At 38.4% G+C, this 22,873-nt stretch overlaps 2 protein-coding genes across 2 annotated transcripts; one reads left to right on the top strand and one right to left on the bottom strand.

Moving 5' to 3' along the window:
* The first annotated feature begins 656 nt into the window (after window positions 1-656).
* Window positions 657-14,627, top strand: LOC111324846 (uncharacterized). The gene is made up of 8 exons (XM_022928506.2): window positions 657-1,315; window positions 3,005-3,064; window positions 5,027-5,095; window positions 5,450-5,518; window positions 6,429-6,497; window positions 7,763-7,831; window positions 8,339-8,407; window positions 9,186-14,627. Exons 1-8 carry the CDS (start codon window positions 1,249-1,251, stop codon window positions 12,206-12,208), a joined length of 3,495 nt encoding a protein of 1,164 aa, XP_022784241.2. The 5' UTR covers window positions 657-1,248; the 3' UTR covers window positions 12,209-14,627.
* Window positions 14,628-14,976: 349 nt separating this feature from the next.
* On the bottom strand, window positions 14,977-22,767 carry LOC111324845 (DNA-(apurinic or apyrimidinic site) endonuclease 2). Its single transcript, XM_022928505.2, has 5 exons — window positions 22,562-22,767; window positions 20,710-20,793; window positions 19,355-19,667; window positions 18,019-18,088; window positions 14,977-16,117 (listed from the first exon to the last, which is right to left on the bottom strand). Exons 1-5 carry the CDS (start codon window positions 22,680-22,682, stop codon window positions 15,062-15,064), a joined length of 1,644 nt encoding a protein of 547 aa, XP_022784240.2. The 5' UTR covers window positions 22,683-22,767; the 3' UTR covers window positions 14,977-15,061.
* Window positions 22,768-22,873: the final 106 nt, after the last annotated feature.

Raw genomic sequence — 22,873 nt, 5'->3', positions numbered from 1 at the left:
TGGTGACCTTCACCTCTCGAATAATTTAACTTTAGCGATATATAACTCCAAATTCATCTGGCTACCCTCTGTTCTTAAAGCATATTTTGAAACTCTGTACGTTTTTATTAAACATGGAGCGTGACGAATTTGTTCTTAAGCTTAGCGCTTCTCCTTTGATGAAGCCTTTCTTTAAACCTGATTAGTGATACGGAGAATTCCAACTATTTGTGACGCGTTGGCAAGTCAAAGCTCAATTCCCTATTGAAATTGCGTTTTTTGCGGTTTTGTATCCAAGCTTATACTTTCTGATTCTGATGTCGGCTGTGAGGGTAACTGCTGCCATTTGAGCATTGATTTTTATATTTAGACAAGATTGCTGTTTCGATTCTTACTGAATCTCGTCAGTTGCTGCTAGAACTCTCAAGGGGCAGACAGAGGTTTGGCTTCTGTTCGGGTCGTTATATCTCCGAAAACCGTTAAGTGGATCGAAATTTCCCTCCTATTTTGCACGGATTATTCTATTGGACCCCTCCTTGTCACAATAAGATTTAAAATATTGAGCAAATAAGGTGACAAGGTTTTTTGATGCTGTGGTGTCTAAAGGTCAGCTGAAATGTATCTTTGAGGCGGCTCATGCTCGCTAATTTTAGTTCTGACAAGAATATCTTTTGTGACTTCCTTTCGCAACATGGTAATAGGGGTGGCTCGTTATATAATTCTTTTACGCGCGGTTGGTTTTGAATGAGGTGCCATTCCCCAATCGATATGTTCGTGAAGTTTGGTTAAACAAGATTGTATAGACGCTCTAGATTGGGTGATGGCTTTTAGAAGAAAAGTTTTAATGGAAAACTTTCTTTCTCGGCGACAAACGGTTAAATTTGTCAATATTTACACCTAAAGGCTAATGATGATATTTACACCTAACGTCTAAACATTTTGGCGTTTTCAGACTAACAGTTAACTCGATCTATTAAGACCTACAATACGTGTGTTGGAAAAGGCAATACTGTATTACTACCTGTCGGAAAATCCGTTAAATGGATCGAAATTTCCCTCCTATTTTGTACGGATTCTTCTATTGGCTCCCTTGTTTTGACAAGAAATAAAACTATTGAGTGGTGTCTAGAGGTCAGCTGAAATGAGTACTTAAGGCTACTAACGTTTGCCTGATGTTTATTGAATCTGAACTCTAGTGTGTTATCCAGTCAAATCTTTTCCTGTTTTTATTAATTTTAACAATCCAAGACAGCAAAACGGAGCTAAAAAATGAAGAGCTCTGCAATTTTGCCGTTTGCTGTCGTCGCTCTGGGTGTCATGGAATGCTATGTAACAGGTAAATATTTTTTCATTTGCTCATTCATTTATCGATTTGTAATTTAACGTACAATTGTTTTGTTGCCTGAGTTTGTATGACACAGGATGTTCTCTCTTCTAATAAACTTAACTTGAGTAGTGTGTACGTATTTGGGGTGATCATTTTAACAACAGTTGTACGAGCGAAAAAAAAACGGGTTTTACGAAACTCTGGTTGCGAGAAATCTTCGGAAACTGCTTTGTGCTAAACTTCTCGGCAAACGCTCGAAATTGTCGTTATTGTTTAAGTCTTCCAATAGTCCCAGACCCTCGCACAACTCGCTCCGGACTTCTGCACTATGGGGTGCCATTACCGCCAAAATTATATTTTTAAAATTATTCAGCCTCTTTTTCATTAACCACTTACTTTTATGAATTAACCATACTTGTCACAATATTATTTAGCCCATTTCAAAAATTATTCAGCCTTTTTTTCATTAACCACCTACTTTTACAAATTAACCATGCTTGACACAATATTATTCAGCCCATTTTGAAAATTATTCAGCCTTTTTTTTATGGGGCATGTTTTTAATTATATCCCAACATAACTTGCGGGATTATAAATATATCCCAGAGTTCTTTTCACGTCCTTTTCCTTGCAATATGGCCGACAGGAGAGGGATCGCGGATGTTGCACGTTTGCTCTCCCAAGCTGCTACCAATTTGATAAGTCTAGCACCACAATCATCACAAGAGCTTCGAGAAACTAATACTACTTCTTATCGAGCTCAAGCTGAGTTGAAACGAGCGTTTTCTCCGTACCAAAAAGTTCACAACGCTCCATCACCAGTTGTAAGCAACACAACTGCACGTGGAACATCAAGTCAAGCAAAACATTTCACCGTCACAAGGGCCGCAAAAGGGAGGAAGAAAAAAACCAAAAAACTAACAGCAAAATTATTTTGTTTGGCATACACTGCACCAGATGAAGTGCCGAGTACTGAAGAGAAGAGGGAATTGCTAACTGCAGGCCTTGGAGAAAAAAAAGGTTTTCTTCCAGAAAACTCTAGTGCAGGAGAACTCCACGAGATGGTTCAGGCAACGTTTCCAGATCAGAAGTAGTGTTAGTTGCTCGAAGCTCTTGTGATACTAGACTTATCAAATTGGTAGCAGCTTGGGAGAGCAAACGTGTAACATCCGCGATCCCTCTCCTGTCGGCCATATTGCAAGGAAAAGGACGTGAAAAGAACTCTGGGATATATTTATAATCCCGCAAGTTATGTTGGGATATAATTAAAAACATGCCCCATAAAAAAAAGGCTGAATAATTTTCAAAATGGGCTGAATAATATTGTGTCAAGCATGGTTAATTTGTAAAAGTAGGTGGTTAATGAAAAAAAGGCTGAATAATTTTTGAAATGGGCTAAATAATATTGTGACAAGTATGGTTAATTCATAAAAGTAAGTGGTTAATGAAAAAGAGGCTGAATAATTTTAAAAATATAATTTTGGCGGTAATGGCACCCCATACTGCACGAGTGTATTCAAAACGGCCTCCACAAAATAAACAAACCGCAAAACTGGGGCTTGATTCATCTGTAATTCAAAACAAGATTCTTGTGAATGTGAGGGGGTCTGGTTATTGCAAAAACACAATTAGCAATTCAAAGCTCGTGTTTCAAATTATCATGGAGCAAAGTTAATCAAATTATTATTTTCTTTACAGCTGATTTCTTTGAGCCACAAGCAGATCAAGGAGAACACGAATACACGGGACGATATATGTGTAAGCTTATTAAAATTATTTCAGTCAATACATTGTTAATTTCGCTTATCCTTCCAAACCTAAGGCGCAACATCAGTTCTCCATAGTTGCCACGGTCATAGGTTTTGAAATTCTCCGATAAATGTAAACTTTCCCTGACCAACTGAATTTACAAATACACAAACAAGTCCCGATAATGGCTTCCAATCTTCTTTTGCAGCCATTCTTTCCATGAATTAAAGATTTCAGAATGTCATAATGTACATGAACTGATACTGTAGCTCCTTATTGTAACAAGGAAAAAGGATTTCATTCTCCTGGAAACACAACATCAGCTTGTCGCTGAAATTCATTAAACAATATTCTACCGACGAAAAACACAAAGAGATTTATTTTGCCCCTTTTCGTGACGTGTGGCAACAAGTCCACACGGTCTGATCTGGCTTACTTTTCTCACTTGTTAGCCCCAGTTAGCTAATTTACTACATACATAGATCGAAAAAGCTGGCAAAAGTTAAAGAATTGGTACGTATATCGAGTTATGCATGCAGGCGGAAGTTTGAAGCGCGAGAGAAGCATAAAGCCTAATTCAGACGTCGCACTCTGTCGCGCTGAACTTAACTGCAATTAGGTTCCACTTTAGCATGGCAGGAACACGACTCTGATTGAGACATCGGGCTAAAGTCGTGCAAAATTCAGGATTTATTGTAGCGAAATAATAATTCATTCTCGTAACTTCCCGCGTGAACGTCATCCCGCCAAAATAAATTAACATAATTTATTAATTTTGTTTGGCTCGGCGGAAGCACGGCGTTTGAATCGCTGTCGCACCAGAGTCGTGTGGCACGGCGAGCTTGTCCAACTTAATTGCTTACCGAACTTGACGAAAAAGTTTAATTCAGACACCGTGCTTCTGTCCTGCTTTTGTCGAACTTAATTTCTGCATTAAGTTCGACAAGGCAGAAGCACGACGGCTTAATTGAGCTCAAGAGTTGCTTGACAGTGCTCGAGGCGTAGCAGAGAGCCACTGTGGCTTCTTGAGTGCTCTCAAAACTTTCCACTGAAGTGCATCCATTTGAAAAACTTATCACAGTCTTCCATTCTCTATAACCTTGACGTCAGGGTGAAACCACGAGTCGCAATCGTTGGCGTCATTTCTATGATCAACAAGGTCACAGACACTGGAAAGTTGCGGTTAACTTGTTTTTTTACAATAACATTGAAATGTTTTTGCAGCTAATGCGCTCAAGTTTTCGAAAAGCCACCCGCAAGTGACATGATCGATCGTTGCATTGTTGTTTGTGCTGTTGTTGTAATTTTACTTTGTGTTATGACATGTAATGCGGACTTCTAAAATGAAATACTAGTTAGTAGTGGAGGCAATAGATTTTGTTACCCTGAATTGTTTTTACCGTCCACTTACATTTTAAAGATGAAACAATTTTTGTAATAGAAAAAATTACATTTTATTTTTATTTACTACATAATAAGATTACATTTTATTTTTATTTATTAATGCCTTTTTCAGTGCTTCGGCATCGGCAAGTATTTCTACAAGGTCTTCTTCTTTCAACTTTGCGAACCGAAAACCAGCTTTCTTCAACTAAAGATTTTTCCTTCGCTCTACTTTCACCTCAAAAATTTGTTCGATCATGCCGATCTTAAAATTCGGATCTTCCTCGCTGTTCAAATTTGAGAAATTTCCAATTTTTTTTTTCGGGAGAAATTTTTTCGCCGACATGTCGAGGATTGTTGTGCGTTACTCAAATTTTATTGTCTGCGTCCGTAACCTTAAATGATAATGACTCTCAACCAATGCGTGCGTGAGAATTCCTACAATTATTGTAAAAAGATACTTTTACCATAGTAGCTGCCTAGAAATTAGTTAGGACTTGCGCCCGCGATATGTTATAAGACAACTCGTCCTCTTATGAAAGTGAAAAAGCTTTGAATTTAACCCTGGACTCACTTTATTTCTTAAAGATTTCCCTCGTGACCCTGAGGAAAAGGATTACGACGATGGAAAGGTGGAAAATGTAGAGGAAGAGATGGGTAAGTGCGCACACAATACCTTTTGAAAAGGAGTGACAGTCTGGTTCGATAATGGACGCACGTGCATTGATAGGATTATTAAGGTTGCCTAGCTACTTAGCTGGTGTTAGCTTATAGCTCTTTCCGGAGTAAGCTATCGTCGTAAATTGGAAGCTTCCAGGACCACACAGATCACATGATAAAGTTACTTACTTACAATATTTTTCGCCCTTCCCTGTTTTTACTTGAACTAGTAGTAATTGAAAGATGCTTTTGCAGTTGTTGACACCCGGCTGTTTGTAATTTTTTGTTAATTGTGTAGGTAATTTTTCTCTGGCTAGATGTGCAAATAAATTTGAACTGTTTTCTCCTCAGAAAAACTCATGGAAGATATAGAAACTGTACATGAACTTCCCGGGCATAACTTTCAATTTCGTGATAGAGGTAAGGACATCAATAAAGAAGACATTTTCTAGACAGAGAGGTCTCATATTTTTCAAAGAAACTAGAGTAGGTACGAAAATTGCTTCCGGAATCCTGCTAACCAGTCAGCTCGGTTGTCATGCAATCATTAAGTTGATTTTTCATCAGCCCGGCTGATAAAATCAGGTCCTTATGTTGGTTTGAACTGCACATGGCGTTGCATTTATGTAACCTGCGCTTGCAAAGATGAGACCTTTTTTTCGTTTTTTTGTTTCTCAAGTCCTTCCCAACAAAACCGCCAGCTACGCACACTAATCACTCGGACCTTGCATTTAAAATCGACTATTTATTATACAACGAATTCCAAGGAAACTTGAGTTAACAATTCAATAGCATCTAGTCCAATTTAATCAATCAGCCGATAAACTTTAACTGTTCCCATGGTTCTTGATTTAACACCAGATCGTCTACAATCGAAGCGATTCACAGTATTGGGTCTGTACTTTAACTCAATATTTTTGTGTTCATTCGAAAGGTGGCATTTGAAGCAAAATTGTTATGAAGAAACTATCGTTTTTACGCGGTTAATTTTTCGAGATGATGGCGTCAAGCTTGGGTGGGTTTAGAACGACTAATTACTATAGTGTCTAGAACTGAGAGCGAGTGACTTACTTGCGTGTCCGACTGTCCACAGAAATATGATTTAACGCTTCCCGTTCCACAAGTTAAAAGCGAGTTGAGCCGCTAGAACGGCAAAAACATTTTTAACGCGAAATACATCCTGTACGCGAACTACTAAGCAAAACAAAGTTAAAGAAAAACAACTACAAAATTGCAAAAAAGTAATTCCAATCTATTGCATGCAGATCCATATTTTCGTAAGATTCCAAAGCGACTATTTTTGACCTTGCACCATCTTTTTTCTCCTCAGACAAACCTAAAGATGATTTCGAAAATTCAAAGGCATTCCCCGCGCAGAATTTCCAATTTCGTGATGGCGGTAAGTACAGTAATTGAGATGATATTTTGTAAACAGAGAGTAACCTCACATCTTTTTCCAAGAAACTAGAGCAGGTGAGTTTTGGAGCAGACGCATATCTTTTTCCAAGAAACTAGAGCAAGTGAGTTTTAGAGTAGCCTCCCATCTTTTACAAAGAAATCAGAGCGCTTCCCTCTGGTGAGTTGCCAATAGTAACGCTGATGATAAAAGATAACTTGCGAATGGCTACAATAAGCTTAAAGGAAAATTGTAAAGAAAAAAACAGTCCAACCTACTTGCTGCAGATCAAAGTTTTGACAAGATTCTAAAAGGACTATTTTGTGTCATGCTGTCTTCTTGCCGTTTTTCTCAATATTGAGGCAATCATCAGGACTCGAGCCACCGTCTATCAAAACAGCAGTCAAGCATCGCAAATATAAGAGTGGATAAATTCTGGCCCGCTGTACGCCGATTTTTGGCGTAAAAATTCCAAAGGAAAACATAATGAAGTCACCGCTGGCTCGTAAAATTAACGAAAGAGAATCGAAGCGTTCAAAGAAATCCAGGAAAAGGAAAACTCGAAACTTTTCAAACACAATGGGTATCCTGTGGACTTAACATTCTGTTTTGAGCTTTACTAAGACTTACGCTTTGAAAACACCGTGAATTACTTTTTTGTGTGGTTGTTTCTAACTCGTGTGAGTCAACTCAATACTAACAGCCTAAATACACGCTACCTAGTCATTACAACAATTTGCTCATGCGTAGACGTTTGACCGCTGTGTTCCGACCATCGGCTCGAAAGTCCTGTATGACATCTACCAGAACACCACTGCTTCCATAGTTGGTGTAATGTACAAATGACCGATTAACACTGTGCACTTTATCATTAAAGCTAATAAGACACAGTAGCATAAATACCACAACAAGGTTTGCTTTACGAAAGGAAACTTAGAAGTGGCAAAAGTCATGGCGTGCCCTATTACTGTTTGAATATTTAATACAACTCTTATTTTTTCTACAACTCTCATTCATCTCTCCCCACTTCAGTGCTACCTGGCGAGTCCCTTATTTCTTGCAGCATTTGACAAGATTGTTTGGGGACTTTCATGTAACTTATTAGAGATAAATTACACGAATCTTTACTATTTTGAGTTAAGGGTTGTCGACCTCCTACTAAGTGAAGGCGTGCTGGAGGCGCGCCAACTCCAACTACTTTCGCTACTAGTTGTCTTTGGATTCTGTCTTTGATGAAGATTCTTATACATACCTTTTTCTTTACTTAGATGAAACCAAACAAATTTTCGAGAGTTCAAGGGTATTTCCCGAAAAAGATTCCCAGACTCCTGAAAAAGGTGAGATTTTTTAGCAATATTTACACCGGATCATCACTCAGGATCTGAAAATAAATGCATATACTACGACATCCACAAAATGGTTAAACATGCTATAGTCTTCTCTGATAGAGATGATAAACCGTAGGTCGATCTCCTGCATTTTCTCTGTATTAGTTAGCTGGGGACGTCAAAGAACCCACGTACTTCTCGCAGAGAGTAGGAAACGTATCTCCCGGTTACAGGGTCTGGCTCTTATTGGTTTTTCATATACCACTTATTTCATTTAAACCAGCTTTAAAAGCTGACCTGGTCTAGCCTGCCTAAATATCGCAAATAGGTAACTAAACACATTAAGTAGATAGTGGGTTACCTCCTGCCTCTTTCTGGGATATTAGAGATTGCTCAAAAGTGAATAAACCAAAACGATTCGCGAAAATTGATTGGTTTGAAAAGCATAAAAAATATGAAGGAAAATCAAGAAATTCGCCACAACACTAACTTTTGTTATTTTCTTTTCCTCCTTAGAGACAATGGGAGAGTTTTTAGAGGAACCAAAAAACATTCCTGAAGATCATATAAGGTTCAATGAGCAAGGTAAAGCAATTATTTCATATATTAGAAATTATATATATTATCTAAATTCTTCTTGTTCTGGTCCGTTACTTGTGACATGGCATACCTAACCTTGGAGGTACTACATATTTTATACATATTTTATTTTATTTTTGTACTTTTCATACATATTTCATTTATTTTTGTATTACATATTTTTTACATATTTTATACATATTTTTTCTGTAAATTTAAAGAACCCACTACGGGTATGGTAAGTTGGGCAAGGAGATAGACCTAAGAACTGTGGCAGAGAAGCCTAGGTTTCATTCTTTAAAAGAAATGAGTGCTGAACTGGGAAAGAAACAGATAGGATGAGAGGTGTTCCCGAATTTCTTTCGCCAGAAAGCTAAAAGTCGCAACGTGAATCGTCGACAGGGATCATGCATGCATTTGATGATGTCACGACAGAGTTTGAATAATTGAGACTCTCATTCACTCAGAGAAAGGGCTAACGCTAGAAACGTGAGGTCTAGAGACTGCTTATGGCAGTCAATTTACATTATCAACTCATTTGTTAAAACCAAATCAACACGGCAGAGCCCCCCCCCCCACCCACCCCCACTGACCCACGAACACAGTTTCTTTACAAACTTATCCCCCTCCATCCTTTAAAATCTGAATTCATTTCCAGTATTTAGGCCTTCGATATTCCTTTCGAAATGCGAACATTTGCATGATATCTAATTAAAAAAAAACACTATGTTCTTGCTTGTTTAACCACGCAATCAAATACCTTTCGCATATTCTTTTTTCAAAGGGCATATTGAATTTGTAAAGATTAAGGCAAAGACTGGTTACAATGATCCATTACGTCGCGGTGAAGGTCAAAGTCCTCGGTATGGTGCAAATCCACAGCTGTCGATCGTTCTGAAGAATGGCGGGGAGTATCGTGCAGAGCTAAGATACAAAAAGTATCCAGGTCATCGATACTCAATAGAAATGAACGCCAAAACTGATTTCACACCGAAACTCAGTTGCACCCGTGGAGACATAGACAAAGTTTATCTCGAGGCTCGTGGAGGGGATGGATGGTACGTTGCATCTATCGACATCTACACCGCAGGATGGAACAAAATCTACTCTGAGCTGACCACTGATCCAGGCTTTAGTATGTGGGTGGACAACGATGAAGAATACTATTATCCATACAATGCCAAAAAGTTCCTCCTTACCAATGCTGTCGCAGGAACCTGTATCACGTACATGCGTGTGGAAGCAACGACGGGAACAATGGATGGCGCTGATTCGTCACATTCGTACATTAAGCATAAAAGCCACTGGATAGTTCTCACTTTATCAAACAACAAAAAATTTCAGGCCGAACTTGAAGGACCTATGGAAAAAGGGCAAACCTACATGCGAGAGCTGAACTTCGCCAGCCGGTTTGGAACTACAAGGTGCGTGTCGATATCTGATATTAAGGAAATCCACTTAAAAGCTAGTAGTAACCCAAGAGACGATTGGTACATATCATCCATTGGCACCTCTGTCAAAACTGGTGTGGAGCAGTACATGGATCTGACAAGTGATCCAAACCTAAACAAGTGGCTTGGAGGGCACCATTCGAATGAAATCAAACTAAATTGGGTACATCAAGAGACTCTTAACTGTGAATACGGAAATCCAACGTGCGAATGCTTGGCGCACGCACAAGTTTGTAAATTTAACCTTGAAATTGATGAAATTCGAACCTTCACCAGCTATCAAAAGTTATCAGTGGATGAACCCACAGGAGTAGCCATGCGAGGATCCCAGGGAGTGATTTATTATTTCGGTGACGATGGTTTACCTACGCCGCTCCAGAATGGCAGAACATGTTCAACACAGGACAACGCTAAGTGCACTAATCCCCAGTTTGTTGACGGTAAAACGTACCGTTTAGTAATAGCTGTCAATGGACTAATTCCTGGACCTACCTTGATAGTCCACGAAGGGCAAATGGTTGAGGTTCATGTTCACAATAATCTCACCACTGAAGGTATTTCAATTCACTGGCATGGGATGCATCAGAAAGGAACACCTTGGATGGATGGTGTGGGGCAAGTGACTCAATGCCAGATAGGACCCTCATCTACCTTTACATACGTTTACAAAGCTGAACCTGCTGGCACATTTTGGTACCACTCTCACAGTGGCGCTCAAAGAACAGATGGCTTCTTTGGTGGACTTGTAGTAAAAGAAAGTCCTGAGAAAATGATACAGATCCGAGAAAAACTCAATAGGCACCGTGCATTTGTAGACCTTCCAGATCAGCACACCTTAACGCTTCTCGACTGGCAACATGAGGCATCCTTGGACCTGTTCACACAGATTCACTCTAGCTTGGGCTTTTATCCAGGCAAGCCGTTTGGCAAGGTGCCAACTAAAGCTGATTTACAGCGACGGTATAATTCCACACGCAGCTATGAAGAAGGAGAGGTCGGACCTGTCCCGTATTTTTCTGGAATTATAAATGGCAAAGGCAGGCATGATGATGTTCCATACATCAAAACAAGACTGAGTATATTTACTGTTCAAGCCGGGAAGACATATCGCTTCCGGCTTATTGGAGCCCAAAATCTGTACGCTTACAAATTCTCCATTGCTGGTCACAAGCTGACTGTGGTGGGCACTGACGGCTACTGGATTCAGCCTGTGGAAGACGTTGATTACATCATCATCCATTCTGGAGAGAGGTTCGACTTTCTACTGGAGGCAACAAACTCAAGAAAAGACTACTGGATGCGTGCAGACACTCTGGAGATTGATCAAAATGGCCAAGGGCCACCATACAAGTCTCTTGGACATGTAGCAGAAGCTATTTTGCATTACGAACGCGATGGAGACTCGGCTGATCCGAACGTTAACGTGCCGTCTACAAAATATGAAGAAATAAAAACCGTATCTCCTGCCCAACAGTGCTCCGCCTACGATCCATGTAAAGCAGTGAACTGCCCATTTGAGAAATTCCATACACTTTATTATATTACCTGTATTAATGTTCAACAACTACGCTTACTTGAGCCAACTCCACCTGCAGAACTTCCCAACGCAAACCCTAAAACCCCCCAGGAATGTCCAAATTGTCGACATTTCATAAACTTCAATTTCGAGGGTGACTCTCAAACTAGTGCAGTGAATGGGCGCAATTTCATTCTTCCCTCCTTTCCTCCTCAAACCCAAACTGAAGAGTTTCACAAAAAGGACAATATTTGTGACCTGAAGGCCGACTGCAATCCATCAACGCCTGAATGCTCGTGTGTACAAGTGATAACCATTCCATATCAGGAAACCATTCAGCTCGTGTTTTCAGCGGTTGGTGCTTTTCACAATGCTCATCCAATTCACCTTCATGGCCATACATTTCATGTTGTTCACGTCGGATATCCAGAATATGACCCAAAAACTGGTTTTATTACTAAACACAACAGTGATATATACTGCGATGATGTTAACTGCAAAAAAGAAAATTGCGTCAAGGAGAGATGTACCAGACCACAGTGGAACCAAGACAACATGCACTTTTCTTTAGATTCCTATACGATCAGAAAGGACACAGTTATGGTCCCTGCTGGTGGATACGTTGTTATCAATTTCGTCTCCGATAATCCAGGCCACTGGTTTCTCCATTGCCACATAGAGGTGCATCAGCTCGAGGGAATGGCAATGATTGTCAACGAAGCTCCAGACGAGCAAAGCCGGTTGCAACCACCCAAAGAGATGAACAAGTGTGGAGACGTTGAGATAAGTGTCCAAACGTATCAAAAATATCAATCAAATTTCCAAAGAATGCACGCTTAATTTCTAAAGGAAAGGTCTCAGCACTCGTAGCAGCTGTTATTCTTAGCTACTACCACTTTTATAACTACTGATCAGAAAACAATCAATCACACGTGCCAAAAGCCGTACTTTCTTTACCTCTTAATTAAGAAACGCACGACTAGCATCAGCTTTGGCGCCATCATGACAATCAAAATTTGTTAGAGCTGTAGTGTTGGAAATAGTGACATTGTTTGGTAGATTTTCGTTACATTTGTCAAAGATTTCGGTATGACTCTTAAAAACTGCAATGACACTTAATGAATAATTTTACAGAGTAGTATTTTCGAGCAGTCATTACATTTTATGACTGATATCTATAAATTATCTTATCGATACTTCTCGAAGTTAGTAGGCATAACGTTAGTTACATAAAGGGTCGGTTGTTGCGCATGTAATAATAATAATAATAATAATAATAATAATAGTTTAATATTTGTAGTGCGCAAATTCCGCATATGATCAAATGCGCCAATGCGCTGATAGCTGAACACCCCACCTTTCAAGATCCACTGCTCCTCCTAGCCCTCAAAAGATAACCACAAAAGTTTGGCTTGTCAGGGGTGGGCTGGGGGATTAACTGCCAGAGTATTTAATACCAATCAGCAAACAGGGAGGATAATGTGAAACTCCTTAACCCTAGGTATCGATACTATGTTAGAATGCTCCCTGAATACAACCTACGGTACCTAGCTACTGGTGGTTTAGTAATCAAACCAGTATCTCTTGTAACCAAACACAATCTCGACTAATTTAATGAGCAGTGGATTTTTGTTGCCTTGAAAGTAAATTGTGCGCTGATTAGGAAAGAAAAGAAAACTGAAATAACAGAAAATTGCGTCGGGTTTCAAGTACTGACGTGTTTTAGTCTACTGAGAGACATTTCGGATGCCTAGCAATCAGTTTCGTATCTGTAGGCTTCATTGAATTTCTCTCTACCTTCTGAGAAGTGTGTTAAAATTACCTCGTTGATTTTCATAGATTTTTGCTGATTCAGGTTTTTGTAATTTAGACTAAACTGATATATTTTACAAACTCTTCGGAATCGTCAGAAGTATTATAGGCTTAGCTAAATTTTTCATTACTTTTTTGCAGTATATATTGAGGTATTTGCGACAAAGCAAGATATTGCGGATACTCAGAATTTACCCAGTGGTATTTTTGTATTCATTGGCTTTGCTGAATATTTGATTACCTCATTGAGCAGATTACTATTGGTAGCACTGTTGTACCTTATTGAGTGTCGTAAAACATGAACCAAGTCTCAACAGCCAATCAAAGGAAAGGAAAGTAGTACGAGCGGGCCAATGATACCCGCACCTGCTTGAGGCGCGGAAAAACGTTTTAGTCTTGATTCTGATTGGTCGAGAGGATGGTGTGATTCTTCTGGACCAATAACCGGTCGAGGTAAAGCAAAACAAACGCAATACCGTATTACTTTTCAAACTTAGTTAAAAAGTGTTCTCATGTATTATGAAGAAATCAGTAACAGACAATACCAGGTAAAATTTGTTTAACCTTCTAACTCCCAAGATCTGATTGTTAATTCCCCTTTCTGGCTACACATTTCCTTGGAAATGGGTTATGAGAATTTGGTGTTCAATCAAGGTAACAACTTCTACCTGATAAGTTTGAGTATTCTCCTTACCTGTTTGCTGGATCATGTATGGATATTATGGGCAGGGTTCTCAATAGAAGGCGACACCCGGCGATTAATCGCCGCTTACTATGGGATTTATAGCCGCTTACTTTGTGTTTAAGTCGCTTTTCTTTGCTTTGTTCTGCAAGTTTGCTTGTGTTGTTTCCGAATTTCTCTTCCGTTTCTTGCATGACTGTGATCCAAACAAAACCGGGAAACTTGCTTACGGTTCTGAGGCCCGTTTCTCGAAAGTCCCGGTAACTTAGCGGGCCCATAAAGCTGGTCTTTTTTCTTTCAAGATAGGGATTTCAAAATTTTTGAAAATGGCACAAAAAACTTTCAGCTAAAGAAACAAAAGGACTGGTTTGGGTGTCAGAGACTGCTTCTCTATCCTTTAAAATTTTGATTTTAAAACATGGCTTCGAGCCCGTTAAGTTACCGGGACTTTCGAGAAACGGGCGCCTGGACTCGATCGATGAACGCCATTTTATTTAAGTCCAGGCGTTCACAGCGAAACATGGTAACGAGTGCGAATGTTCCAAAATGGCGGCCAAGCGTCCCCACGCGGTGCATAAAGAACTTACTAGACTAGCCTCCTATTTTATCAGTGATCACCTCCTACTTAAAAATCTATTGAGAACCCTGTATGGGTAGAAGTCACAGGTTAATCATTTCGCATAAGTAGTGTTTCCGCTTTAGTAGAGGGTCACGAATGACAAAAAATTAGACACATAAATCGATAAAGTTGTTGCTTGATTGTGATCTTTGACGTGTTTCATATTTTTGGAGGAAGGTATGAAAGAGAAGCGCGCTTATAACTACCTCTTCCCCTCCCCGCTAAAACAACAATTGGAGGAAAATACAATGTACGAGGATGCAAGTTTGCATTTTTCCAGATCAGTGGACAATTAAGAATAATTTTGGGTTACTTGATCAAAGTCTGAAATTTTTCAAAGTGCTTGGAGATGGGACCATATCTACATGTTCCCCTTTGGAGTTGTTCTAAAGTTGCTTTCAAACTAATTTTTTAATGTTGCCTTCAGTCGTTTGTTCCCAAACGATTTCTTACGAAGAGGTTCACTGGAGATCTTTGTTTCTTTAAAAGAAATACTTTTTTTTGGGAAAAACGAAAGTTTAATATTATCATTTTGTTGAGCGAACACCCCACGATATTCACACAACCTCCGAAATCAACTCTATTTTACCCATTTAAAGAAATTACAACGAGCTTCAGGGTTAGAGCTGTGTCCTTGTGGTCTCGCACAACAATGAAACTGCCTCCCTTGATTCGGACCTTTGATTTTAACAGTTCTTAGGACGCAAGGTTCCTTATGACCGCTACAAAGAGGGGGCGGACGGGGCCCGGAAAGAATACTTTTCCAAACTGCCGAATCCACTTTGCGTTTTTCTGCGCAATCTTTGCGACTCGATAGGTTTACGGAGATTGGTTCGTTTTCACAAATATCTGAAGCCTTGTCTGAAGATGAAACGGAGGTATTTGCGCCTGAAGAGAAGATGTCCGCGCCTACGCAATGTTCAACCTCGGAAATAGTAGTCTTAACTAAATCAAACGCTTCGTTAGTTACCTTGGTAACACTCTTGTTGACTGGAACCGGATCTATAGATCTTTTAAAAAAAGTTAACAGATTTGTCTTTGGCTGTCCTTCAGCTTTGTTCTTCCCTCCGGCTGCTTTCTGGCGTTTTACAGATTTGCTTTTATCATCACCAAAAGAATAACTACGTTTTAAAGACGGCTTTGTTTCTTGGGTAGCACTTAAGCCCATAGAAGAAGCCTCGGGTTGACTCTGCGACTGTTGTCCGTGTTTCAAGAAGTAAGATTTAAGTTTCTGTTGCTTTCCTGAAAATTCTGGCATAAACTTTGTGCAGAGAGAGGGAGGTTTCACTGCTGCTTGGAAAAACGTCTTCAAAGTAGCGACAACTGGACAGTGATCTGAACCCTCGACATCGGCTCGTATCACACAGTCTAGGAATTCTTTATCAACAAGTTCTTTATCGGCAAAAATGTAATCAATTCGTGTGCCGTAATTGGTTTGACGCGCACTGGTTACCGTGCACCAATTGGTGTAAGCGTCAAGCTGGGAGGGGTGAAAACAACGGAATGTGTCTACAAACAGCCCACCCTGTGCCTGAAGAGGGGAACCTGTGTCAGAGTAAAGATTGGAGCCGTTAAATTCAGATGTTACCAAAAACTGATTTAACCACTTTCGTCCAGGATGATCGTTGAATAACTCCTGAGAAAAGAGTAAACCAATTACCTGATAAGTAAAATAAAGTTAAATTGGGAATAACTAATTCAATCTAACAGTGCCTCACAGAGGGGGGTCTTTGCGGCAAATAAAAAAGTTTACAGAACTGAAACATGTACAAACAAAGAAAACAGGTTCTAATGTAAATTATATAACAATAAATTAATACCTCAAATTAAAATAATTTTACGTTCTCACGGATGACCCTTGTAACTTTGTCAAGATTACTTTTTAAAATAATTTCTAAAAAATTTAAATAACTAACAAATATAGAGATAAATAAATATTTTAAAAATATTTATTAAGCTATTAAAATAACTTAAAAGTTTTCTCGGATTGATATGTCGATGTTATTCCAGTTCTTGGCTACAAGATTTGACCCTCAGAGACCCCTTCTCCTGCAAGAGGCAGTCATTCGTACATTAATTTTTTCCTTAGATCTTGTGTTGTAATTATGATGATCCCTATATAAAAGCAATTAGGAAATAATGTACAAAAAATTATCAAAGGACTTAAACATAAAGATGGTACTGAACACAGTACACCTTTATCTGTCAGATTACATACATGTAGTCTTTCTTTTCAGTCATTATCCCTTTCACTTTCCTGAGATCACATTTGTAATTCTCCTTACAGCCTCCTTACAATTCTTATGTTTGTTCAGAGAATTTGGTACTGGATCAACTAATAACCTCCTCATTGAGATTTTTCTCCCTTCTCATCATCCCCCGTCTGCTCTATATTGTACTGATATTGTAACAAGGCTATGGTCTAGCAGTGCCCAGTGCCCCCTGGCACCTTACTTTTGCTCTTGGGCAACTCAGGAATTTTAGTTTTTTCAGACAAAGCATAAATTATGATGGGCACCCTGGATTTCACAACTTCAGAAGACTGGGCTCCATTCAATTTTCCTTAGAGCACAGCCTTGTTGTAAGGAGAAATTCTGATTTGGTCACTCACGGGAGTGAAAGGGTATTGTGCAAGCAGATACACCTAAAATTCATTAAAGGTAACAGTAGGTGACACACTTTTCTTTATTTTGAGACAACTCCTTAACCTTATCAAAAGACATGTTAATGACAATTTTTCCAAATTTTATGATTAAAAAAAAATTAAAAACAAAAAAAACAGAAAATGACAACACGTTGTTTAAGAAGTTTCATAGAAAAAATAAAAGTGATGATAATAATAATGATAATAATAATAACGTCTCATAAATTATATAGTTTGCTGCCAGATAGGCATCATTCAGTGTACAACAAAAGACGCCACTGTATTTTTAACATATTTATTCCATTGCTGTATAATTGTAATTATTAAAAACTGGATCATTGGATAATCCAATTCAAGACTTTTTATTGGCTTAGGCATTATGGTATATCAGCCAATATACCATAATCTACAAATACGGTAAGTGTACGCGTCAGCTTAAAATCAAAAGGGAGCTAAAAAATCCAGTTTCTTCTTACAAAATAATAATTTCTCGGGGGCGTTTTTAATAAAACAATTATTCCACTCGCGCTTGTTGGATATGAGATGATTATAGCCAACGAGACGCGTAGCGCCGAGTTGGCTATCTATCATCTCATATCCAACGCGCGCTCGTGGAATAATTGTTAATTATTTTAAGTCTTAGAATCTTTTGTAAATTTTCTAGTTTAATATAGTCTCATATATATATTTATAAATAATTGTGAAAAGTATGCAATTCAGCCTATGGCTGCAAAGTATTTTTACTTTTTGGTAATAATAAACTAAACTATCTCCAACAATAATAATAATTTTAAAATAATAAATCAATAATAAAACAAAATCTTATGGTAAAACAAAGGTTACTAATATTACTGTGTAAATGGTTACACCTAAGGTGTGGTCAAAACATTTACCTCTTTGTCAGGATCACAATGATCGATCATTTTATGTGCTGTGTTAATGTCACCAAGAACTATCACATGCCTACATAATAAAAAAAACAGTAACAAATAAATGAAAGCAAAGTTAAAAAAAGAGGTGGGTAAAAACTTGAATGACTAATTAAGTGTGATAAATACATCTGTAGATATACAAAATTAATGTATGTTTAGGCTAATTTCTAAAGAAAGTGTTGTCCTCCATTGACAGGAAAGAGAAACAACTTCTTGGTTGTCAAATACAAGTTGATAAAGGCACTTGTAACTGATATTGGTGTGGGTAATTACACTGAGTGGACTGGAATTTGCTGGTCTGAGTCATACTCATGATTTCAAAATGGAACAAGGGTGCAGTGCATGTTCAGTTTGAAATCACAAGTATGATTTCAGACCAAAATTGCACAATGCAAAGTTCTGCAATTACCACTTTGTTAAATCTATTTTGAAATCGCAAAATTCAGTTGTCTAAATACATGATTTTAGTTAGCACAAATAACTTGTAGTTATTCAAAAACTGTAAGAAGGTAAATTTATCCATTTTAACAAAAAAAAGAAGTTTTTAGGACAAAAGTTGTCATATTATCAACTGTTGCCTTTAAAATTGATTGGCTACTATACTTAATGAGTACTGATATCCGATTAAATATTTTGTTTTTAGCATTCCTTTCTCATTGGCTGGGAAAAAATGGGAATCAAAAAAGAGTGATAAATGTGAACAAATTGCATTGTTGAGAGCCAATCCAGTTACAAGGATCACCCCATGATTTCAAAATGGATGTAATAGTTATTGAAAATTGGCTATACAAGTTTGTGTACATACAATGTACCTTTATCAAATGACAGTCCTTAGCTCATGAACCATTTCAAGAAGTATCACAAATCTCTTCAATTTCCACACCTACATTAAAGCATAGTTTTTCTACATTTTATTATATGGCTGTCTCACAAGGACTGGGAACTACCGAATTCACGAATTTGATTAGCTGAAATCAATATTGAAAGCGGTCTAGATTTTCTTATCTAGACGGGCATCTAGACCGGTCTAGAAAAAAATGGTACAAAGAACATAAAAAATTGGCATATAAGACGCAGCCATATAATAATCATCTTATTAACTGAGCTAGGTCAGTCTGTGTGGGAGAATCTTGACCTTGGTCGCTGGTACAGACCTCACTGCGTTCGGTCTGTACTGGTGACCTCAGTCAAGATTCTCCCATACAGACCTCCCGCTCGGTTAATAAGAACTAAATAAATGCTCAAGACACTGACAGAAAAAAAAGCCAACTTGCAAATGAAATTATATTTTGCGTACCTTCCTGCATTGACAAGTGATTCAGCTCTCTCTTGCAACAGTTTATAAAACTTCATTTTGAAATCCACTCTTTCCTTGTTCTCCTTGTCCGCTCTGGGACAGTAGACATTAATAATAACAACTGACTTTCCCTCTTCAAGGCTGTGTTCAGTGAGTATGGCACGACCCTCACTATCCAGAGCTTCTAACTCATCAGGTGAGAAGTCAGTGTTTCTGCCGTAACACCCGATAGATTCCTGAGGGGTAAGGAAAGATGAAAGACCCTCCTCGGCCGCTATGGGTGTCACTTTGTCACGGCAAAATGTCGCAACTCCTGCAGAAAAAACACCCACAGTTAGCTATAATTGCAAACTTTGCATTCTTGAGATCCCTTTGCTCTTGAAATGCCATATATGCATACATTTTTTCCTTATGCTATTTAAAAGAATTAAGGTGTGGCATTATACTTTGGTAACTAGGTTTTCTTGTATGTCTGCTGAAAATCTATTATTAAAATATATCCTTGATGGGGAAAGACAAAGTGATATAACATATTGTAGGTGTCTCCTCTAAAAAAATGACGAAAGACCCCCTTTTAATTAAACCAGCTTTAAGCTGAACTGGGCTATCCTGAATAAGCACTGCAAATAAATAAATAAATTTTAAGTGAATCTGTATGTAGTAGGATTCAAGCCTGAATGATTTAATCCAAAGTCCAGTATGCTATATATATATATATATATATATATATATATATATATATCTATCTTATTAACCAAGCACGAGGGCCGTACTGGGAGAATATCAGCCCAAGGTCCGTATAAAAAAGACAAAGGGCCGATATTCTTCCAGTACGGTCCCGAGCAAGCTTGGTTAATAAGAGATTTATTATACAACTGAAGTTCAAAGGGACACAAGTGTGGTATCATTCAGGACCATTCGGGACAGTGCCCGGTGCACTACTTAGAGAATATTGGACTGGCAATAGAGCATTTTGATTGATTGATTTTAGTTATTGGCCCTCTGACTGCCCGAGTCGTGTATTAAGAAATATGTAATGCATCTCTTAGGTGACGAGACAGTCAGAGAATACACCTGAAAATGCCAGGCCCCATGCCAACCTCATTCCCAGGGTCTCGAGGGAGTGGGAAGAAGAGAGATCCTGGGAACAAGGTTGGCCCTATGCTGGTTTCTGTTTTGCTCCTTCAGTCCTCATACAGTGTACCATAAAATGAGTGAAGATGAGTGGTTAGCTCATGGGTTTATTTGCAAGAGTTGGTTTGCACAAGCCCAAAAGTTGAACATTACAATTTAATTTTCAAAAGCATGGGTCAAAATCGGTGAGGATTGGGGCAGAATTGTTATCTTTTACAAACCAGAGTATCCGGTCTTCACTTTTGAGAAGCTAAAATATGCATTGTAACCATCCACAATTGCTGTCACTTCATCTAACATGTCACCTACAATGTTAAAATTAGTGGCATTTGTTAATGGTGAGTACAAAACCACACCCTAATTCAGGGCTCAACACTAACGGTAGCCCATTAGCCACAGACTAGTAGAAATTCAGTTTTGGCTGGTGGTTTCCGGTTTCTACTGGCCAGTTTGGCCAGTAAACAAACTGACATTGTCGTAGTATTTACGATGTCCCCAGCCACTTGGCTAGTAAGTTGAAAAGTTCAGTGTCGAGCCCTGCCCCAGTTGTAAAACACACCAGACCAAGTCCGTGTAAACTAGTAAATCACAATACATTTGGTTCATAGTGTTACAATTTGACACAAATAATATAATAATAATGACAATAATATGTGGTTTATTAAGACCTCTTGCAGTATAAATACTGAATTACAGGTCTGGCCAGCAAAGAAAAATAAAGTAGTTACACAAAGTATATATTTATGGGAAAATTGATTGCATTAACAATTAACAGTATACATGGCAAAACTAGTCATGTGCATTGAATGTAGCATATTTGTTTGAGATTGATTGTAAATTACTAATTTTCAGGGCTTCAGTATATGATAGCTTAGGAAAAATAATATTAGGGGCACCCTTTTGCACTTCATTTTCCATGGCATCTGATAGATAAAGCAGCAAGTTTGAAAACACAATGCGTGCATATTCTCTTACAAGGTGTTGACTAGAATCATATCAGGAGTTGGTACACTGCAGTGCCTGAGCGACCTGAGCACGCGCAGTCTTCTGAGTTAGCACTCTTCACCATAATGTGTGACATAACATGTTTTTCTATATACAGTTACAAAGAAAGTGGCCAAAACAGTGTTAAAATGACCACTCAGTGGCAACAAAGCAGCTATGGATATAAGGTAAGGAGACTTTATACATTACATTCCTCACTTTTAATATCCTTTTTAACTTTTTCTTAATTTTTTGAATAATTTTTCACTTAGGCCATCTGTGCTCTAACCAAATCTGCTTTTTGTCACTAGTTTGGCATCGACAAGAGCTGTTCATTTTACATCAGATTACTTTTTTTCATAGCTGTACTCGACAACTACACAACAGTAGGCACATGCAGTGATCATAGAGACAAGACTGTCTTTTATTTCTCAATTCAGTTCATTACATCATGCAACCATTACATGTTCAAATACACTTTTTTGACAAGTACCTTTCGCAACTGTTATTATTTACGAAGATTGAAATGATTGAGCAGTATTTCCTTACAACCCCAAACTTCACTGCATATACAGTTCTTTGATCTAAGAAATCCATGGCGAAAACAATAGATTACTTCTGGGATTAATACTTTGTTTAAGAACAGTGTTAGGTTAAACGGAAACTTCACTGCCCCATCTGAGATTGTAGTTGCATCACACAAGGTAAATAGCTAGCCTAAGTTTCGCTCCGACGAAGGGCTAACGCTCGAAACGTCAGCTTTTGTAATCATTACGGTGGCCAATTTACCATTTCAACTTTGTTGATATATCCAAATTATTTCGTTACTCCCACCGACGCAGCCCCAAACAGTTTCTTTCGAAACTATCAGCCTTTATTCTTAAGTTCCATTGAATTCATATTATACATTTCTGAACGTGACCATGAGTGCACCATGAGTGCAAGAGTGTTCCGATAAAAAGGAAAAATTTCAAATTTGAAAACCTGGTGCGAAACTGAGGATAGAAATAGACCCGAAGAAAGAGAACACCTATACTTGCTCCCACAGCCGGCTCCTGGTAGCTAAACATTTATTCACTTGATACTCACGAGTGACTTTCGTCTCTTGCAGACAAATAACATCAGCTTCGAGGGAATCCAAAATGACCTTCAACGATTTTTCACGTCTAGAGGCACGAATTCCGTTGATATTCCAAGTTAAGATCTTCATTTTTCATTTATTCTCTTTCAAGAACGTTTAATCAATGGTCGTTTGATAACTTTGGATAATCGCGCGCTAGGTCAGCTGTACCTTTGGTCAGCAGTAGGTAAGATCAGCATGAAATGATTGATATATTTCACACAAGATTTCCCATGGGTTGACTGTTTATCGTGAGGGAGAGGTTGGACGGTTAAATTGCT

The sequence above is a fragment of the Stylophora pistillata genome, chromosome 5, assembly GCF_964205215.1.
Source record: "Stylophora pistillata chromosome 5, jaStyPist1.2, whole genome shotgun sequence".
In the NCBI taxonomy this organism is placed as follows: domain Eukaryota; kingdom Metazoa; phylum Cnidaria; class Anthozoa; order Scleractinia; family Pocilloporidae; genus Stylophora; species Stylophora pistillata.
This window is presented reverse-complemented; position numbering and strand designations above follow the sequence as displayed.

What these genes read in the sequence shown, in the direction of transcription:
- LOC111324846 (XM_022928506.2), top strand. Translation starts at nt 1,249, where the DNA reads ATGAAGAGCTCTGCAATTTTGCCGTTTGCTGTCGTCGCTCTGGGTGTC. An exon ending in CTTTCAATTTCGTGATAGAG is followed by an intron (nt 5,519 to 6,428) that starts GTAAGGACATCA and finishes TTTTCTCCTCAG; the next exon opens with ACAAACCTAAAGATGATTTC. An exon ending in TATAAGGTTCAATGAGCAAG is followed by an intron (nt 8,408 to 9,185) that starts GTAAAGCAATTA and finishes CTTTTTTCAAAG; the next exon opens with GGCATATTGAATTTGTAAAG.
- LOC111324845 (XM_022928505.2), bottom strand. Translation starts at nt 22,682, where the DNA reads ATGAAGATCTTAACTTGGAATATCAACGGAATTCGTGCCTCTAGACGT. An exon ending in AGTGAAGACCGGATACTCTG is followed by an intron (nt 19,668 to 20,709) that starts GTTTGTAAAAGA and finishes TTTTTTCTGCAG; the next exon opens with GAGTTGCGACATTTTGCCGT. An exon ending in ATTGTGATCCTGACAAAGAG is followed by an intron (nt 16,118 to 18,018) that starts GTAAATGTTTTG and finishes CTCTTTTCTCAG; the next exon opens with GAGTTATTCAACGATCATCC.